Source organism: Tupaia chinensis, unplaced genomic scaffold (genome assembly GCF_000334495.1).
Source record: "Tupaia chinensis unplaced genomic scaffold, TupChi_1.0 Scaffold000063_1, whole genome shotgun sequence".
Classification (NCBI taxonomy): Eukaryota; Metazoa; Chordata; class Mammalia; order Scandentia; family Tupaiidae; genus Tupaia; species Tupaia belangeri.
Window position 1 is genome coordinate 1,532,178 of NW_006159521.1, and position 18,992 is coordinate 1,551,169.

At 50.6% G+C, this 18,992-nt stretch overlaps 1 protein-coding gene across 4 annotated transcripts in view; it reads left to right on the forward strand.

The window, feature by feature from the left end:
- DAPK2 (death associated protein kinase 2) overlaps positions 1-18,992 on the forward strand; it is a 190,118-nt gene that overhangs the window by 51,238 nt on the left and 119,888 nt on the right. For all 4 annotated transcript variants that reach the window (XM_027765772.1, XM_006141743.3, XM_014593295.2 and 1 more), the window contains one exon: positions 6,872-6,969. In XM_027765772.1, the coding sequence (XP_027621573.1) occupies positions 6,878-6,969 (92 nt within the window). In that variant the 5' untranslated portion in view covers positions 6,872-6,877. The remainder of the gene's footprint in view (positions 1-6,871; positions 6,970-18,992) is intronic.

The following is an 18,992-nucleotide window of genomic DNA, read 5'->3' on the forward strand; positions in this document are numbered from 1 at the left end:
GGGTGCGGGCGGCCGTGGTCCTCCAGCGCAGTGGCCGGCAGGCGAACGCGGAACGGCCCGCTGCTACCCCAGGCGGTGCTCCTGGCACATCGATCAGGGACACCGTGCAGGGGCCTGGCACCTGGGGAGGAGATGGGAGACAGACTTCCATCAAGTTAGGGCCTCCTGACGGGGGAGAGCACCCCAGTTCCTGGGGAGGAAACCGACCCAGCCTCTCAGCGTCCGCAGATCCTCACACCTGCTCCCCACTGGCACCAGGAGGGGATGCTTGGAGGATGCTCAGATTTAGAGCCTCTTAAGGGGCAGAAAGAAGCTGGGATCCCCTTCCTCAGGAGTCCCAGCAGGGCAGAGCAAGGGTGGGCGTGGGGCAGCCCGCGGTGTGCCGCAGGCCAGGGTGGAAGGCCTTAGGGCTCCGGGCTGGGCATCGTGGAGGGCTGTCTGCTTGCCTGGCGCTGGCCCTCACTAACTGCAAGGTGGACACTCGTGTTCTCTTCATTGGGAGAAGACTGGCCAGAGAGCTGAGCTGAGCTTCTTGAGGCCATGCTGGTTAAGGGTGCACACCGGAGGACAGATGGGCCTCCTGTGTGGTCCTGTAGCTGGCTGCTCAGAGGCAGGTGGGAGTCCGGGGGGTGGTGAAGGGACAGGCTCCCCCCCTCCCCCCCCCACACACATACACACATACAGACCTGTATTGGCCGGCTCCTGCCTTGACCTCTGACACAGAGCTGCCCAGGGCCTCTGGGTAAGGTGCTCCTGTGGGGGTCCTGTGCCTGGGGGTGCTGGGCCTTGGTCTCTTCACAGCCTGCAGTTTAGAGCCCTGCCCCAGACTGCCCATCTCCCAGGATGTGTTTTTAGCACCTAAAGAGACCTGGCTGATAACTGGGCAGGGAGGCTTGGGCAGGGAGGGGGCCAGGGGTGTGTGGATGTGGTTGACGCCTGCTGTTCTGGGGTGAGTTAGCAACGAGACCTGAGCTGACCCTGACCACTTCCACAAGGTGGCCCTACGTGTCAGATGTGGGGAGAACAAGTGTCCGCTCATTGGCGCAGGACCTCTGCCCCAGGACAAGTTTTTCTGTCAGCCCAGGCAGGTGGCCAACCTCAGAGCCCCAGCTCCTGCACAGAGGTGGAGAGGTCAGAGCAGGAGCACAGGGGGACTCCATGCTGAGGCCCTTCCCCTGTTGTCAGCCTCCCAGAGCCCGGGCGTGGGGATTCCTAATGACCATGTGAGTAAGGGGACAGTTGTATGCATTTGGCTCAAACCTGCCTGCCCTCCTTGCCATGTTCCCATTGCACTCTCCGTGGGTGAGGTGGGGCGAGCACCTCGAGGCTCACTTTGCAGAATGAGCGGAAGCCAGTGCAGGAGATGGCTTGGCGAGTGTCGGCAGCTCCCTGGGGAGCAGGTGTCCCAGACCTGGGCACCTCCTCCTGGGTTATCCCTCAGGGGACCACTGACGTTCCCAATCCTGGGGGACTTGGAGAGGTGGGGAGACTATCAACAGAGGCCTGGGAAGAATGGCTGGGTTGGCTAGCTGTGGGACTTTTTGCAAGTCCCTTCTCCTGTCTGGACCTCAGTTTCCTCCTTTGGTGAAGCAAGTGGATTAGACCAGACAACAGTGGTTTTCAAACTTTCATTTCACAGAACCCCGTATACTACGGACTGTGTGGGACTGCCCTGCCCCCCTCCCTCACCCTGGTGCCTCCCGAAGCAGAGTCTAATACTCCCTGAGATGACCTGTGAGGTCCCATCCTGTGGGGTTCTAGGAAGCCTGCCTCAGCGCGGGCACACTGCCTCGTATCCGGGCGACGGGCAGAGGTGTACACTCCAAGGAATCCATTAGCAGAAATGTGGGCATTAAGGTGGGTCTTGTCGGAATGTCCAGAGCCAGTGGCCAGTGCCCCGGCCAGGAGTTGTAGCTGTGTCCCTCCACTCTGTCACATGCTTTTAGCTTCTCAGGGCCAGAAAGGTGCCCGTGCATTGGGGTCCTTCTCTGGGTCCTAGGTGGTGACTCTGGTTCCACCTCAAGTTTCTTTCCTTTAATTTCATGTTTCTAAACTGGTGGGAGTTTGTCTTTGTCTTGGGGACGTGTTAGGAAAGGACTTTAAGCTGTTAGCACTTGTTTTACCTGATGAGATATCTGAGCAGTGGCCTTGAGAAGGAGGCTGGGGCACTAAATTCAAACCAGCCAATGTTTCCGGAGTGCCCGCTGGAGCTACTACGAGGGGACAGCAGTGAGAGTGTCACAGCCCTGGCCCTCACAGGGCTCCAAGGTAATAGGCAGGAGGGAAGGAATGCACACTTATAGGGACCTTTTAAAACATTTCACATTTGTTATCTCATTTGTCCTGTAAAGTAGGTATTAGTCTCATTTTTAAAAATGTAAAATTTTGATTGTATGCAAAATAAGTGTACTCCCATATATTCATATAAACACTATCCAGATAAAAAACAATGGCCGGGGCCCGGTGATGGTGTGGTGGTTGAAGTTGCTAGATCCCACATGGCTCACTGCATGGTTCAAGTTCCAAACCCAGTGGAATCCATTAGCAGAAATGTGGGCATTAAGGTGGGTCTTGTCGGAATGTCCAGAGCCAGTGGCCAGTGCCCCGGCCAGGAGTTGTAGCTGTGTCCCTCCACTCTGTCACATGCTTTTAGCTTCTCAGGGCCAGAAAGGTGCCCGTGCATTGGGGTCCTTCTCTGGGTCCTAGGTGGTGACTCTGGTTCCACCTCAAGTTTCTTTCCTTTAATTTCATGTTTCTAAACTGGTGGGAGTTTGTCTTTGTCTTGGGGACGTGTTAGGAAAGGACTTTAAGCTGTTAGCACTTGTTTTACCTGATGAGATATCTGAGCAGTGGCCTTGAGAAGGAGGCTGGGGCACTAAATTCAAACCAGCCAATGTTTCCGGAGTGCCCGCTGGAGCTACTACGAGGGGACAGCAGTGAGAGTGTCACAGCCCTGGCCCTCACAGGGCTCCAAGGTAATAGGCAGGAGGGAAGGAATGCACACTTATAGGGACCTTTTAAAACATTTCACATTTGTTATCTCATTTGTCCTGTAAAGTAGGTATTAGTCTCATTTTTAAAAATGTAAAATTTTGATTGTATGCAAAATAAGTGTACTCCCATATATTCATATAAACACTATCCAGATAAAAAACAATGGCTGGGGCCCGGTGATGGTGTGGTGGTTGAAGTTGCTAGATCCCACATGGCTCACTGCATGGTTCAAGTTCCAAACCCAGTGGCTTGAGAGACATGCCAGATGCCTGTGTGTGCCTGTCCAAAATTCTCAGAGGAGAATGGAGGAGAAGATTGCAGGGTGGCTGTCCCCTCTCCCCTGGGGAAGGATGATTCCTCTCCTTCCCTTTCTCTCTCTGACTATTGTACATGTCCTCTAGCAAAAAAAGAAAAAGAAAAAATAATTGCTAACACCCAGAAGCCTCCTTGTATCCCTTTCTAACCACCCCCCCCCGACCCCCTAGGGTACCCACTATTCTTAACTCTAGCACCATAGACCAGTTTGGCCTAAATGGAATCACACAGTATATAACCTTCTATGTCTGGCTTCTTTCATTCAACATTATGCTTGTGAGATTCATCTTGTTGCTGCAGGTAGCAGTAGTTTGTTCATTCTCATTGTCTTCTCATTCTGTTTGGGTTGATATACTTCAGTTTATTTATGGATGACGCTTTGGTTGTTTCTGATTTTTGGTTATTACTGATAGTGCTGCTGTGCACATTCTAATGTGGGCCATTTTGGAAAATATCTGCACACATTTCTCTTAGGGATGCCACAGGAAAGGTTTCCAAAGTGGCTGTCCAGCGTATATTCCCCCAGCATGATTGAGAGTTCTAGTGGCTCTACGTACTCGCCAACACTAGACCTTGTCTAAGTTCATTTTCCATGGAAATAACCTGAAGCTCAGAAAAGTTTTTCTATGCCCAGCTAAGACAATGTGCTTAGTAAGTGGGAGAGCCGGAATTCGAACCCAGGTCTGTGTGACTTTGGAATCTACGCACTCACTCCTTCTGGATTAGACATGGACATAGATTATATGATCCAGAATGCGACATGCTCTAGCCCTAAAAATGTATGAAGAACACTCATGGAGAATTTATTATTTTTAAAACATTTTAAAAAGTTTTGTTGTTGTTGTTGTAACAACAGTCCACAGAGCACTTGCCAGAGAGAGAGTGAGACAGTGAGAAATCACCCGCCGCGGGGGATGACCATGCAGCATTCCCTTCCCCTCCATTATCCTCTCAGGATTTTGGGCATGCACGCACTTATGCCCAGCATTGATTTTCAAGCTACCAGGTCTGAGACTCAAAATGCTCAGCCATGTGGGAATCTGCACCTTAACTACCATGCCACCTGCTGTCCCCACTCATGAGAAATGTGAAGAAGGGGGAATTGTCAACTATTTCAGGGAGGGAGAGCATCATAGAGCCTCACAGAAATGGAGCTCTTTGGGAGAAGCAGTCCTGCTGGGAGGGCTGTCCAGGTGGGTCCCCTGAGCAGTGGCACTACGAGGGGGGGGAGTTTTGGGGGAAGGAGAAAGGCCTGTTTTGGCTATAATATAGGATATGTGGAGGTGAGGGGAGTAAGACTGGAAAGGTGAGTTGAGGCCAAATTGGTGGGCCTTGTTGGTCCTTAGGGGCATCTCCTGCCCCCAGCCCTGGCCACCCAGAATGTGGAGCCTAAGACAGGCTCGCCGGTTCGCTGGGGCACCAGGGCATCTTCAAATCCAGCTCAGATCCTGGTAACGAAAGAAGCTGGCCTTTTGCTGAATGGGAGATATTAGCTGCTCCTGGGACCCCTCTTGGGATTTCTGCCAAAAAATTTCTGGAATTCTAGGACCAGCAGGTGGCGTGGTGGTTAAGGCACTGGACACTCCCACACGGCCAACCATGGTTCAAGTCCTGGATCTGGTGGCTTGCTTTCTCACTTTCCCTCTGTGTGTGTGTGTGTCTCTGATCAAATTAAAATAAATGAACAAGTAAAATTAAACAAATAATTCTTTAAAATAATTTTATGGAATTTTCTGCTTGCATCTAGCTATATGAAATTAGTGACCCCACTGCCCAGGACCTGACTCAAATGGCTTATTTGGAAGAGTGTTTTTTTTAGCAAAAAGATGGTAGACAGCCGTCCTGCCACCCCCAAGGGTGATCTCAGGAGATTTGCCAGGATCGCAGGAGCGAGGTGGCTCTAGTTTGTGATTCTTGTCAAGGCAAACTTACCAGGTGGACAAGCCCTTTTCCTCAGAAAGAGAATGGTCAGTCATTGGAATGGCTGTGGGGCAAATACCAGCCCTGGCCTGGGCGGAGGGACTCACAGTCGCGATCCTCCTCATCCGCACAGCAGTCTCTCCCTCTCATAATGGGTCCCCCAGGGATGTCTGAAGTAGGTCACACAGATAGACTGAGGGGGCACTGAGGCCCAGAGAGGGCGCCAACGGGTGGGTCACACCTGAGCTGGTCAGAGCCTCCTCTTTTCAGTGTCACCTGTTTGTCAGAGTGTGGGAGTGGTGGCCAGGCAGGAGGAGGGTGCATGATGGTTCCCCAGGCAGGTGACGTTGAGAGCAAGACCTGGTAGCAGCCAGCTCTGCGTGGCTTCTGCAGGGGTGTGTGCGTCTCAGCAGCGAAGAGGAGGGAGGTGGGAGCATCGGTGGGTTTCTGATTTATGGAAGGCAGAGGTGGAGGGAAGGGGGTGAAACACGTGCATCCTCCTGAGAATGAGCAGCGCCAGCCACTGGGTGTTGACCAGACATGCCCCTAGGTCCTGGTGCTCCCGCCCCGCCTCGCAAAACAGTCTTTTGGGACTGGTGGGGCCTGGGCATGGTTGGTGTCTGACGGGCAGGCAGAAGGAAAACTGCCGTGCCAGCCAAAATGACTGCTGAGAGACACCTCCATGGGCAGCTGGTGTTAGCTTTGCAGTTTGCAGTCTGTGCCCCGGCCTTGCCCTAAGGCATGTGGCTGTCCCAGGAGCAGGTGAGCTCCCTGGGGCAGGGGTTCCCAGGGGAGGATGCAAACAGTCTCTTCTGGTGGCGTGGTGCGTGCTCCCGTGGCTCAGAGGTGTCCTGTGGCACTCCGTGCAGGACCCTGGGTAGGCAGTCAGCCCCATTTCACAGGTGAGGAAGCTGAGGCCCCTCTGACAAGAAATGAGGCCAGGGAGCAAGATGCGGGCAAAGCTGGGCTTAGCACTTCAGGCTCCTGCCTCTTGGTCCCTGTGGTAATTGGTCCCACTGTCCCGCCCAGCATTCCCTCGGGGTGATGAGTGAGTTTACAGATCAGTTCAGACTCGCAGTTGGGTGGCACAGTCCCTGAGGGAGCTGAGGTCATGGTACTCCCTTATCTTTCTACAGCATTTTATAGTTTACAAAACAATTTCCTTCTTTGAGGTTGATTTTACAAGATTAGCTCCATTTTACAAACGAGTGGCAGTTCAAATGACTTACTCGAGCAAAACTGGGACTCGAACTGGGACTTCTGACCTACAAGTGAGTGGGTTCTGTTGTTTGTTTGAAACTGCATCACAGCTGTCTTTTTTCGCAGTAGATCTGAACTGAATGAAAATACCTGCCATTCACCATCATTCTGTTTCTCTGGGCTGCTTTGGGCAGGTCTGTAGAAGTCAGGAGGGTCTAGTGTTGGCTCCTTAACACACCTCAATGAGTTCAAGCCAAATAAGAACCACACATTGTCAGCCACAGGTGAGAAGAGGCACGAGCAGGGCCATGCCCGAGGGCCCAGAGCTGCGGGTTTTGTTACTTTAGCAGCCCCCTCGCCGCCGGTTACTTTCGAGCCGCATACTCTTTAACTCCTGCCAGTTTGCGTGACCATCCTAACTTCAGGTTTCTCTCCGTTTTAGGGCCGTATGGTCCAGGCCTCAATGAAGAGCCCAAACATGGAGGCGTTCAAACAGCAGAAGGTGGAGGACTTTTACGACATCGGAGAGGAGCTGGGGAGGTAAGGCAGGTGCAGGGGTGTGAGATGGAGTTCCGCCTCTCGGTGCAATGGCCGGCCTAGTGGGAAACCTTAAAAACAATGAGCCTGAGGTTTCTGTCTCTTCATGAGTAACTCTGAAAAGAGTCGTGTCCGTGGAAATAAAGATTAGCCAGCCAAAGGGGCTAGAATTGTCGAGCTCTGTGTTTTCGGTGTAACCTGGCTGACGCGCAAGGCAAACCTTAGCGATTCTGGTTTTACCTGTTACTTTGTTCACAAAACCCTCCCCAGGCTCTGGACAGAGACCTGCCCTGTTGGTTTTCTTCTCTGAGTCCCGCTTGGGATTTTCTGTGGTTCCCAGGATTTCGTTTTTTACGCTCTGAGTCTGAATGGGAGATGAAGTAATCTTCCTGAAAATGGATTTGGATTGAGTAACCACCACACGAGCCTAGTCTTGAAGTTTCCCGGGATCTGAGTTATGAGGTGTGTTTGCAGGTTTGCCAAGCCCAGAATGGAGCCAGAGCTACACTCGGAGATGGGAAAGTAGTTATTATTTGGATAGAAATGAAGATGTTCTGAAGCTCTCTTTTTGCCTCCCATTTCTAATGACTAATATTTCGATGACGTTTTAGTGATTACAAAATACCGGTGCTGAAGTGTGGTCTCACAACAATGTATGCGATGGAAATTATTTTTGCTCTCATTTTCCAGATGAGGAAACTGTCCAAAGAATTTAAGCCAAGTTGCCCAAAGTTGCTGAGCAAGCAGATGACATGGCCAAGGCTATGTAAGGGGACACCTGCAGGAAAAGCTTTGGCGCAGGATGGCCTACCCTGGCTGGGGCGTCCTGTGTTCAGCTGGGGCACCAGCCGCCCGGGGTTCTGGCTGATTCCTCCCACTGCCGAGTGCTCACAGCGGCCTGCTTGCGACGCTGGGGGCCGTCATTTGGGGAGTCCTTGCAGAGGTGTTGGCCTGTAGGCTTTGGCTTCTCCCAGCATTGGTAGCCACCAGCAAGGCTGAGCAGGAGACTTAGGGCCAGGCTCATAGGAGGAAGCCATTCAGCCCCCATTTATAGATGGGGCTAAGACCAGGGAGAGAAGTGGTCCTCCAAGATCACACGGGAAACTGGCGATAGAACCGGGGAGGGACTCATGGTTTGACTCACAGTCTGGGGCTCTGGCCACCCCACCATGAGGACCCACAAAACACAAAATTATTATTATTTTTTATTTAAGTTGAATGCTTCTGGGAATGGAAGATTATATAATGTAAGAATATAAGGTCTCTTCTGTTTGACTGGAGGGTATGGTAGCAGGATCAGAGTGAGAAGGGCATGCTTTGGGGAAGGAGTGATGTTCCCCAGAGGGAGGGAGCTGGCAGATAGGCCCTGTGATGGTTTCAGGGACCCCCCCCCCATGTACACAACTCCCGCGCATCCAAGGGTATCACGTAATTTAGTGAGCAGCATGTAATCAGCGATGTCTGGCTTCCTGTACTTCGATGGCTTCCCTTTATTTGGATTTCCTTTACCTATGTTACATATACTATATGTCTGCCAACATATATTATAGTATATGCAAGGTTTTTGCCATAGGGCACATGCACTCACTAGAGAGAGACAGACAGAGCTAGAGGGAGAAAGTGAGAAATTGCCTCTCCCCGGGGTGGGGGATGGCCATCCCACAGTCCCTTCTCTAGGCTCCTCTCAGAAATCTGGGCATGCACACATATGCACCTGGTGTGATTTTCAAGCCACCGGGTCTGGGACTCAAACTGTGGTCAGCCATGTGTGAGTCCAGTTCCTTAACCACTGTGCTACCTGCTGGCTTCACATATACTATATTAGCATCGAATCATAAAATGTTACTGCTGTACTGGACCTCAACAACAATTTAATAGCTGTCCCTCATTTTATAGATGAGGAAAGTGAGCCCCAGAGAGAGGAGGTGATTTGTCCAAGGTCCTAGAGCAGGGAACGGAGGAAGTGGAACTGAAAGGCAGAACCTTTCCAGCTACACTGTGCTGCTTTAAACAGACAAAACCTTTTCAATATCTACTTTCAACCTTTATCCACAGCCCCACCTCTCTCAGGGGTCTTACCTCACCACCGTCCTACATGTCCCTTCATCCCCTTCCCCTCTGTCCCAGGGAAGCAGCAGCCATAACTGTCAGCACGGGGGGAGGCTTGTGTGCAGGGCACCCTGCTAGACCCCTAACCTGCAGGGTCGCCTGTAGGGGCAGGCGCCGGGCCAGGGAAGGAGCTAGTGCACTCACGCCTCCCCAAGCACAGCCACGGGATTGACCGAGCTGCCAACCAGGTCTGGCTCTCCTGATGGTGTGGTCTGTGGTCAAGCTCACCCACCCCACACTTGGCTAGTCAAAGCAGGCTCTTCAGAGAGAGAAACAAACACCTCCAGGAAATGTGTGGAGCTCACGTTTACCTAGGCTGGCTTCAGTAGCCCTGTTCAGCCAAAAAGCACTATAGAAAACAACAGAAGTAGGCATTTTGATTTACCTGTCTCAGTCCTCGGGGAAAAATGTTTCTTAGGTAATCTCTGAAGCAAAGGGGCTTTTATTATTTCTTTTTAAATTAAAAGCATTTATTATAGATTATAGAAGTAATGAATGCCGGGATCCAGCAGTTAGCGTAATGGCTATGTCACTGGACTCCCACGTAGTCGACTGTGGTTCGCGTCCCAGACCCGGTGGCTTAAAACTCACACCGGGCGCGTGTGCGTGCGTGCCCGAAATCCCGAGAGGAGAATGGAGGAGAAGGGATTGCGGCATGACCATCCCCCCGGGGGGTGATTTCTCGCTTTCTGTCTCTATGTCTCTCTCTGTCTGTCTGGCGAGCGCACGCGCCTTATAGCAAAAAAATACTCTCGTGGTTCGCGTCCCAGACCCGGTGGCTTAAAACTCACACCGGGCGCGTGTGCGTGCGTGCCCGAAATCCCGAGAGGAGAATGGAGGAGAAGGGATTGCGGCATGACCATCCCCCCGGGGGGTGATTTCTCGCTTTCTGTCTCTATGTCTCTCTCTGTCTGTCTGGCGAGCGCACGCGCCTTATAGCAAAAAAATCCTCTCCAAACAAAAACAAAAACCAAAAAACAAAGAAGTAATGAATGCCATAAAGTAATGAATGTCATAAAGTTATGAAGAATACAAAGTAAAAAGTGGAGCTCCTGGGCCAGCCCCATGGCCTAGTAGTTAAGGGAGCCAGATCCCATGAGGCTGACCGCAGTTTGAATCCCAGCCCTGTTGACTTTAAAAGCACTGGGTGTATGGGTGTGCCCAAAATCCTGACTCCTGATGAAATGGAATGAAGGGGACCACGAAGTGACCACGCCCCATTCTCCCTCTCTTCTCTCCTTGGTGATTAAATTAAAAAAAAAAAAAAAGAAAAAGTAGAATTCCCTTTGCCCTCTGTCCAAGTCTTGTGCTGCATAGTAGACTTTGATGATAATTTCCTTCTGTTGCCTTTCAGAACTTTTCTAAGTAAAGCAAGTGTGTATGTGGACCCAGTGGGATCATACAACTATGACATATAAATTGCTTTTTAAATTTATTAAATTGATGAGAGAGACAGAAAGTGAGACAGCAAGCCACCAGGTCTGGGATTCGAACTGTGGTCAGCCATGAAGGAGTCTAGCATCTTAACTACCACACCACCTGCTTGTCCCTACAACTTGCTGTTTTCCATGAAGTATGTTGAATAGCTTTTTATAACAGTGCTTATGGAGTTGTAAGATTTATTTTGGCTGAAAAATTTTTTAATAAAAAAAAGTCCATCAATATTTTAAATTTGTGAAGATCCATGTACTAACTAGAAAGAGACAGAAATAAAGATTACCCGCCCTCCTCCTCCCCAGTTGGGTATAGTTGTACTGCAATCCCTTCTTCTCCATTTCTTCATTCTGTTGGGATTTGTGGCATGCATGCACACATACCTGATGTGTTATTCTTCCCTTTTTTTTTCTTTTAAATTTGCCAGAGGGAGTCTAGACTGGAGAGAGAGGGAAAGTAAGAAAGTACCCCTCATGGGGAATGGCCATGCTGCAGTGCCTTGTTCTCCATTTCTCCCTCCTGTTGGGATTCTGGGTAATGCATGCACATGTGCCTGGCTTATTTTTCAGGCCATCAGATATAGGACTCGAACTGCACTGTCGGCCATGTGAGATCCAGCTGCCTTAACTACCACACCACTGGCTGGCCCTTTGGCTTGTTTTCTTAGGCTGCCAGGGCCAGGATTCGAGCCTTGGTTGTCCGTATGGAATCCAGCTTCCTTAGATGCCCCACTAGGGCACGAAGCCAGTCAAGGTCATCGGCTTAACCTAGCAGCTTTTTAAATTTTTGAGTCTTGCTCCTAATCTTTGTAAAAGCATTTCTCATGCCTACACACCCCCTCCTCATCTGATCTTGTGCCACACACACACTTGCAGGGAGCTCACATTCCCCCACATGCTAAGCTACTGGGTCAGGCTGGGAGGCCTGGTGGGGGAGGAGAGGGGGCAGCACTCCCAACCCCAGGAGAACCCAATGATGAGATCGGGCCTGTCTTCCATTTGCATGCCCTGGGCTGTCAACTCTTGAAAGGCAGATCCATTTCTGTTCTTCTCCTTTTTTTTTTTTTTTTTTTTTTAAATTTGCCAGATGGTACATATGCTTGCCAGAGACACAGAGACAGAGACAGAGAGGGAGAGAGAGAAAGCACCTCCCCAGTGAGGCATGGCCACACTGTAATCCCGTCTCCATTTCTGCATCAGTAGGGATTTTGGGCATGCACGCACCTGCGCCCAGTGTGCTGTTCAAGCTGCCGGGGCCGGGATCCGGAAGCACAATCAGTGTGTGGAATCTGGCTCTTTTAGCCACCAGGACACCAGCTGGGCTTGTTCTCCTGTTCTGAGCATCACTGTAGTTCTGAGACAGAGGTTCCCCAAACTTTTGTGACTTATCTTTGCACTTGCTGTTCTCTCACTCTCAGAAAAGTGACACTTTTCCTTCGAGGGGCAGACTAAACGGTGTCTTCCAGACAAAGCCTGCCATCAGTCACCCACCCCTCCCCACTCCCTCTGTCACATTTATGCCGAACCCCCATCTCTAATAAGTACAAATGTCACCACTCCTCGTGTTATAGAGAAGGATTTACCTGATCGTCTCCCTGCTGGACCAAAGGTTCCTCCGGCTGCTCCTGAGTACCCCAGCTTTTACCCACTGTCCCCCTACCGTGTGGCCAGTGTGCTGTCCTTTCACAGGCGCTAAGTGTGCAGCACCGAGACACCCACGAGTTAGCTGCAGACCTACCTGGAACCTGCCTCGAGGTGACTAAGGCCGTAAACCTCAGCTCCACAGGTCCTGGCATCCAGGAATGTCCACGATTCCCAGAGTGGGACCCCGAGCACCAGAGTTACCTCCGTTTACCAGACATACGTTCTTGTATCTGATTCTCCCCACACCCCACGAAGTAGCTACTACCCCCATTTTACAGATGAAGAAACTCAGTCTCTAATGTTAGGTACTGGCTCAAAAAAATACAGACCTACCTTCTCAAGGCAAAGCCAAGTGGGAAATTATCCTCCTTAGACTCTCAGAGAAAGTCGGAAATGAAAGCCAGGAACTTCTCTGCAGAGCCCTGTCCCCTGGTCTGGCCTGGCCTGGCCTTTAGTGCCCCTCTGACAACCCACATTTATGTCTCCTACTGGGAAAGCAAAACGACTGACACGTGTCAGGGGTCTCCTGCCCTCCTGTCAGAGTCCGGGCCGGGTGCGCCCCATCCTTCTAGAACCACGTGAGCTGGGTCACATTCCCATCTCACAGATGAAGAAACGAGTCTCAGAGAAGTGAACGCATTCACTCTGACAGGTGCAGGCAGGATTGCCAGACTGCAAAGCTCACGCTCCTTCTGCCACACTCTGCTCATTCAGTCATGCAGCCAATCAATCCAGGAGGTCCCTCCTAGGTCATTTGTTCCGTTAGAGGCTCAGGGCTCAGGTGCCTGGGGTGACTGGGGGGATGTTGAGGGTCTTGCTGTGGGTCAGGGTCTTATTAGTGAGTTGGGCAGGAAGGGGAGAAGGAGTAGGACGGATGCATCCATTTTCTGCATGGGGCAGCAGAAAGGACCACTCCAAGCCACCACCTACTCCTGGTGAGAGTCCCTTTTGCAGCCTTGTAGTCATGGCGCTGTGACCCAGCTCAGGGTGGGGGGTAACCAGAAACAAGAGGTGGGTGAAGGGAGCCAGCATCAGCCCCCTCAATATCGAGGAGCAGTCAATCGTATATATTGCTATCCACTCTGGGCCTGTGAACTCCACAGCAGAGAACAAAAGAGGTAGCGCTGGCTGGCCCGAATTCCTTGGAGCTTCTGGTGTGTGGAGCTGAACATCGGGCGTCCTGCAGAGTGGAGGGAACTGTGGCCCGGCGGGCGCAGAGTGGTATAGTGGCTTCTTGTCACTCACATAGTAGGCTTGAGGGCACCTAGGGCCTGGCAGGGACAAACAGGTTAACATCAGCGAAGCCCCCTGGGCCGCAGCTGTGCCCTAGACAAGCCAGGCGTTTCCCAAAGCTTAGTGGGCATGTGCCGGTGTGTGTGTGAACAGCTGGTGAGGACAGGCATACCCGCCCCCCAGGTTATCATCACATTCACCAATACTCTCAGGCGCCCACTGTGTGCTGGGCCTCCTGATGTGGAGAGGAGACTTCGGGCTCAGGCTTGGCTTAAAGCTCAGTCGGGCACAGGTTCTCTCCTGAAAAGCAGATGAAGAAGCACTAGACCATGTGCTAATGGAGAGACCCCTGGGGTGGGGGCAGCTCCTCCACGTCTAAACTGGGAGGGGGCAGGTAATCACCTCGAGGGAGGGGCTCTGCCAAGGCTCAGGCAAGAGGGCATGTGGAGACGGGGCTGCCGGGACACCCACGGCTGCAGAGAGCCCTGGGTGACAGAAGCCGTGGACGAGGGGGGAGGCGCCTTCATCAACCATTGTTAAGAAAACAAAGCACAAAGCCACTCAAACAAAGTGGCTGCATTGCACACGCGTCAGCCGTCAGCCCGAAGGATGCACAGGCACTGCTCGTGGCCCCAGCGGTGGGTCTTCCCGAGCGCAGTTTGCATTGTGAAAACGGCAGGGGCTGGAGGGGTGTGTCTGTGGGGGCGACGGGACCCACCGTACACCGACACCTACTGTGCGAGCTCTCCTTTCTACTGACGTACTGCCTGGGCGTAAATTCCGTGTTGTCTGGCTTTTATGACTCAGCATTTTTTACTTTTACTATCCCATGTATCAAGGGTTTATAAACTTAATTTTTCCCTTTGAAATAGTTTTAAATGTGCTAGAGAAGTTGTAAGAATAGCAGAACGCTCATGTACCCTTGGCCTAGATAGACCAGTTGTAAGCATTTTTTCACCCTCTTTTTCTCTACATGCCTCCCCTTTCTTCTCCTTCTCTCTCTCCTCCTCCTTTCTCTCTCTGCCTCCTTCCATTTCTTTCTTTTGGTCTTTTATAGTGGGCTGTGTGTCTGTCAGTCAGTCAGTTGGTAAGTACATCAGTCATTGTTTCTGAACCATTTGAGAGCAGGCTGCAGATGTGCCTTTTCATTATTTAATACTTTGCTGTGTATCTTTTAAGAATATGCACGTCCTCTTTCATAACCACAAATGCAGCATACGTAACACTTAATATTTTTATCTAAGCGATCACTCTTGCTGCTCTAGTTCTGTCCATTTCCCCAGTAGAGTGTTTTATTTGTTTGGTTTTAGTTTGATGTAGGACACATGTGCTAGCAGGAGAGACAGAGAAACTGAGGATCAACCCCCAGGGGAAGGCCCAGCCACAGTCCCTTCTCCATTCTCCTCTTGGGATTTCGGGCATACATACACACATGCCTGGTGTGTTTCCCAAGCTACCAGGTCTGGGACTTGAACTGTAGAGTCATCTACATGGGATCCAGCACCTTAACCTCCACACCAGCAACTGGTCCACATCAGTGTTCTTTATAGCAGTTTTCTCCCTGCAGGGCAAAATCTAGTGCAGGGCAGGACCCTGTTGTCCTAGCTCTTTAGTCCCCTAAACTCAGAAACGGTTCCTTAGCCTGTCTGTGAGTTTCATGACATTTTTGGCAAACACTGGCCTTTAAAAAAAGGGAATCCGAATAGCCCGTATACTTTAACTTCATAATGTTCTACACATAGGCATTCCCAATGTACTTAACATTCACTATTGTTTTTCACAGACATAATAGTGTTTTTGTGAACATATTTAATTTCCTCTGTTCGAATTATTCCTGTTGGGTGTCTTCCCAGAAGTGGCATACCAGGTCAAAGGTTAGGACCAGTTTGCTTAAGGACTGTAACTAGACATACTGAACCGTTGTCACCGACAGGTACTTATTTCCTTGTGGTTTTGCTGACACCCTGTCCATGTTTTTGTGTATTTTTGGTGGTTTAAGAGTTTTGTAAAGATAAGATTAGTATTTTTCACCATGGGGAAATTGAAAGGGGTTGAACTCTTCTTTGTTTTCCCCTTAATTTCAAACCATAGTCTTTCTGCTACTTTCCTTTTTTATGGTGTTTATGTTTCATTTTCATCTCATTACATTTCATGGGTAATTTGAAGTTCCAATAGCAACATAAGGCAGGTGAGGCAAATGTAATTCCCATTTAACAAGTGATGAAAACTAGGCTCAGAAACTCTGTGGCCCAGGCCAGTCAGGACCAGAGGGCAAGCTCTTCCCCACAGACCAGTGTGTCGCCTTCCTCCCCCTCCCCAAAGCAGAGGGATACCTGGTCCTTAGGGAACCCCAGAACTCCAGTCAGGGGGCCTGCTTCTTTACCTCATTTATTTATTTATTTTCAAGTTATGATTCCTGGTTCTCAAATAATCATTTCACATCTTTGTGGGACATAGTATGATGTTTCAAAGCATGCATTTAGTGTATAATAAATCAATAGAATTGAATAGACATAGTCATCTCCTTCGGCACTGAATATTATAAAAATTTTTTTTTCAAAAGGTTTTGCTATAGGGCATGTGCTCTCGCCAGAGAGACAGAGACAGAGAGACAGAAAGCAAGAAATCACCCCCCCCCCCAGGAGGGATGGCCATGCCGCAATTCCTTCTCCTCCATTCTTCTCTTGGGATCTTGGGTACACACACACACATATGCCTGGTGTGAGTTTCAGCCACCGGGTCTGGGGACTTGAATTGCAGTCAACTACATGGGGTTTCAACAACATAGCCATTACACCAACTGCTGGTCCCTATACAGTGGTTTTTGTTTTTGTTTTTCATTTTTTTTGGCAGTATATATATTGAATTGTTCTGACACGTTGACTGGGCAGTGGTACACAGTTTCATGACTATTCCATTTGTGTTCGTGCATTCTTGAGCCTGTTGATCATTTTCTTCTTATCTTCCCTACCCATCTTGGAGCTTCTGTTATCTATCATTACTCTCTCTACTCCTCACCCTGGAGTACTTCAGTGTCTGCCTTGGAGCGTGGCCATTCGGTATATGTTAGGTGGGTCCATTCCATTTCTGTCTTTCGCAGCCTGGCTTAGTTCCCTCAGCTTTATATCGTCTAGGCTCATCCACTCTGTGTCACGTGACAGGATTTCATTGTTCTTTACGGCTGCTTGTATGCTATTGTGTATATGTGCCACGTTTTTTAAATCTATTATTAAATTGTCGGGCACTTAGGTAAATCCCATGCCTTAGCTACCATGAGTCATCATGCGTGTTTTGCCTCTGTTCTAGAAGCTGGCAGAAGGGTTCTTCTGGGATGCTTTCTGAGTGAGTGCTAATGGGATGGGAGATGCTTAGGGCTGGGGTGCTTCAGAGAGGGCTGAGGAGAGAGCACCTTTCTCCCTCTTGCTGGGAAAACTGAAGTGAGGGTTAAGAGGATTCTGGCAGTACAGGTGGAAGCTATGGGGGAACCTGCAGCTTTCAGCCCCCCACAGAGGTAAAGGCAGTGGCCCTCAGGGTCTCTCTTGTGGATTTTGCCTCCCTCACCCACTAGCAGCCTTCAGCTGACTTTAGAGTCCTGGAACTTTAACCGCAAGGGCTCCTACCTGTCTAGTCCAGCAGGTGGAAAACGACAACCTTATAACCCACATCTGGTCTGCTGCCTGTTTGCCATGGCCCTGGAGTAGGGATGGGCTTCACAGACTAACATTTGCAGACAATTTGATTATAGAGAATATTAACTTTGGAACCCAATTAAGCATAACACCCCCCCCCACCCCTTCTCTTTGGAACAATCTCTCTGTTAAAAACAAAAACACCTCAATATTTATTTATTTATTTATTTTTACCAAAGAGCACATTTACTCACTAGAGAGAGCAGTGAGAGGGAAATCAAGAAATCACCCGCCATGGTGCAGTCTCTTCTCCTTCAGTTTGTTGGGAATTGGGGTGCACACACATATGTGCCTGGTATGGTTTTCAAGCCACTGGGTCCGGGACTTGAACTGTGGTCAACTGTGTGGGAGTCCAACATTCTAACTACGAATCCACCTGCTGGTCCCATTGAATTTTATCAATTAAAAACTCGTGGAAGTTTCATTTCTCCCTGGTTATTGTAAGTACCTCTATAATATCCTCGATTTTTCTTCCGTGCCAGCAGTGCCTCAGATATTGACCCTCTGGCTCTTTGCAGGAAAAGTATGCTATCCTGATCTACTTCTGTAAGGTTTATTATTTAAGCCACAGGATTTTAAAAGTGGATTATTATGGGGTAGGGACCAGGGTATAAACAGACCAAAGAGGAGGTGCAGTGTTGGGAAAGGGGTCGGAAGGGTGAGCAGAGGCCCACCTGCCCACTGCCCTGCTGTCCTTCTCACATGCCACAGGGAGCCTCCAGGGACTCCTGGCTCTGAGAAGCCCATTTCTGAACCTCTGTCCACCCTGCCCTCTGCGGAGAGTGGCTGGGCTGGGAAGAAGGGAATGGACCTCTGGGTGTTAGGGATGGAGTGTGCTCTCCACACCGGGCTCTGCACTAGGCACTGGGTACCTCTCTGGGCTCAGTCCTTGTGCAGCTCCAAGGGGTGGGAGGTATTTCTGCCATTTTACAGATGGGGAGGGCAAAGCTTGAGGAACTAACTTGCCAAAGCAGGTGGCCAAGCTGGGATTTTAACCATGATTCCTGACTCCTGGTCCAGTTGCCCAGGATTTTCTTCCTGCCCATGACCCTGGGGTCTCCTCTGGAGGGCAGGGAAGGAAGTCACTAAAGGGCCATTCACTGGAGAACCTGCTGAGAGCCCAGTTCGCCTGGGTCTCATCCATTTCCAGGGCCAGCACTGCCTTCCACTTGGCCCCAGCCCCTGCTGCCATCCTCCCATCTTGCGGCCTCAAGACCCTTATCTGGTGTCCTGGTGACCTGGCCACAGAGCCTGGCAGATGATGCACTGTCCTGCCCTCCCTGGGGGGAGAGTCAGTCAATCCTCAGGGCAGGGCACCAGCTGGAGAACTGGGCCACTGAGGGCTGCAGTGTGACCTGCCAGTCTGTCCCCGTCTGTACTGGAGGAGCCTCGGCTGGAGAGGAGGTGGGCACAGGGGATGGGGGCAGTGGAAACCCAGGTGGGAGGGCAGGCCTGGGCCAGGAGGCTGACGAGCCCCAGCCCCATGGTACCCACTTGGTGCGCTGGAGTCACCAGGTGCACGTTTGATCCTGGCTCTGCCACTGGGAGCTACGGAGAACCTAAAAGTTAATGGAAAATGCATATTATGAAAAAAAAATTGCTACAGGGCATGTGCACTTGCCAGAGAGAGACAGAAAGAGAGAGGGGGGGAAGTGAGAAATCTCCCCCCAGGGGGATGGCCACGCCACAGTCACTTCTCTTCCAGTCTCCTCTCAGGATTTCGGACATATATACACATGCACCCTGCATGTTTTTCAAGCCACTGGGTCTGGGACTTGAACCATGAAGTCAGGCATATGGGATGCAGCCACCTTAACCACCATGCCGCTGCCTGGCCCTGCAATTTTTTTTGCACAGAAACAAACTGATCCTTTAATTCCATTTTCCCACAAACTTTTGGGAGCCTCCTCGTATCTGC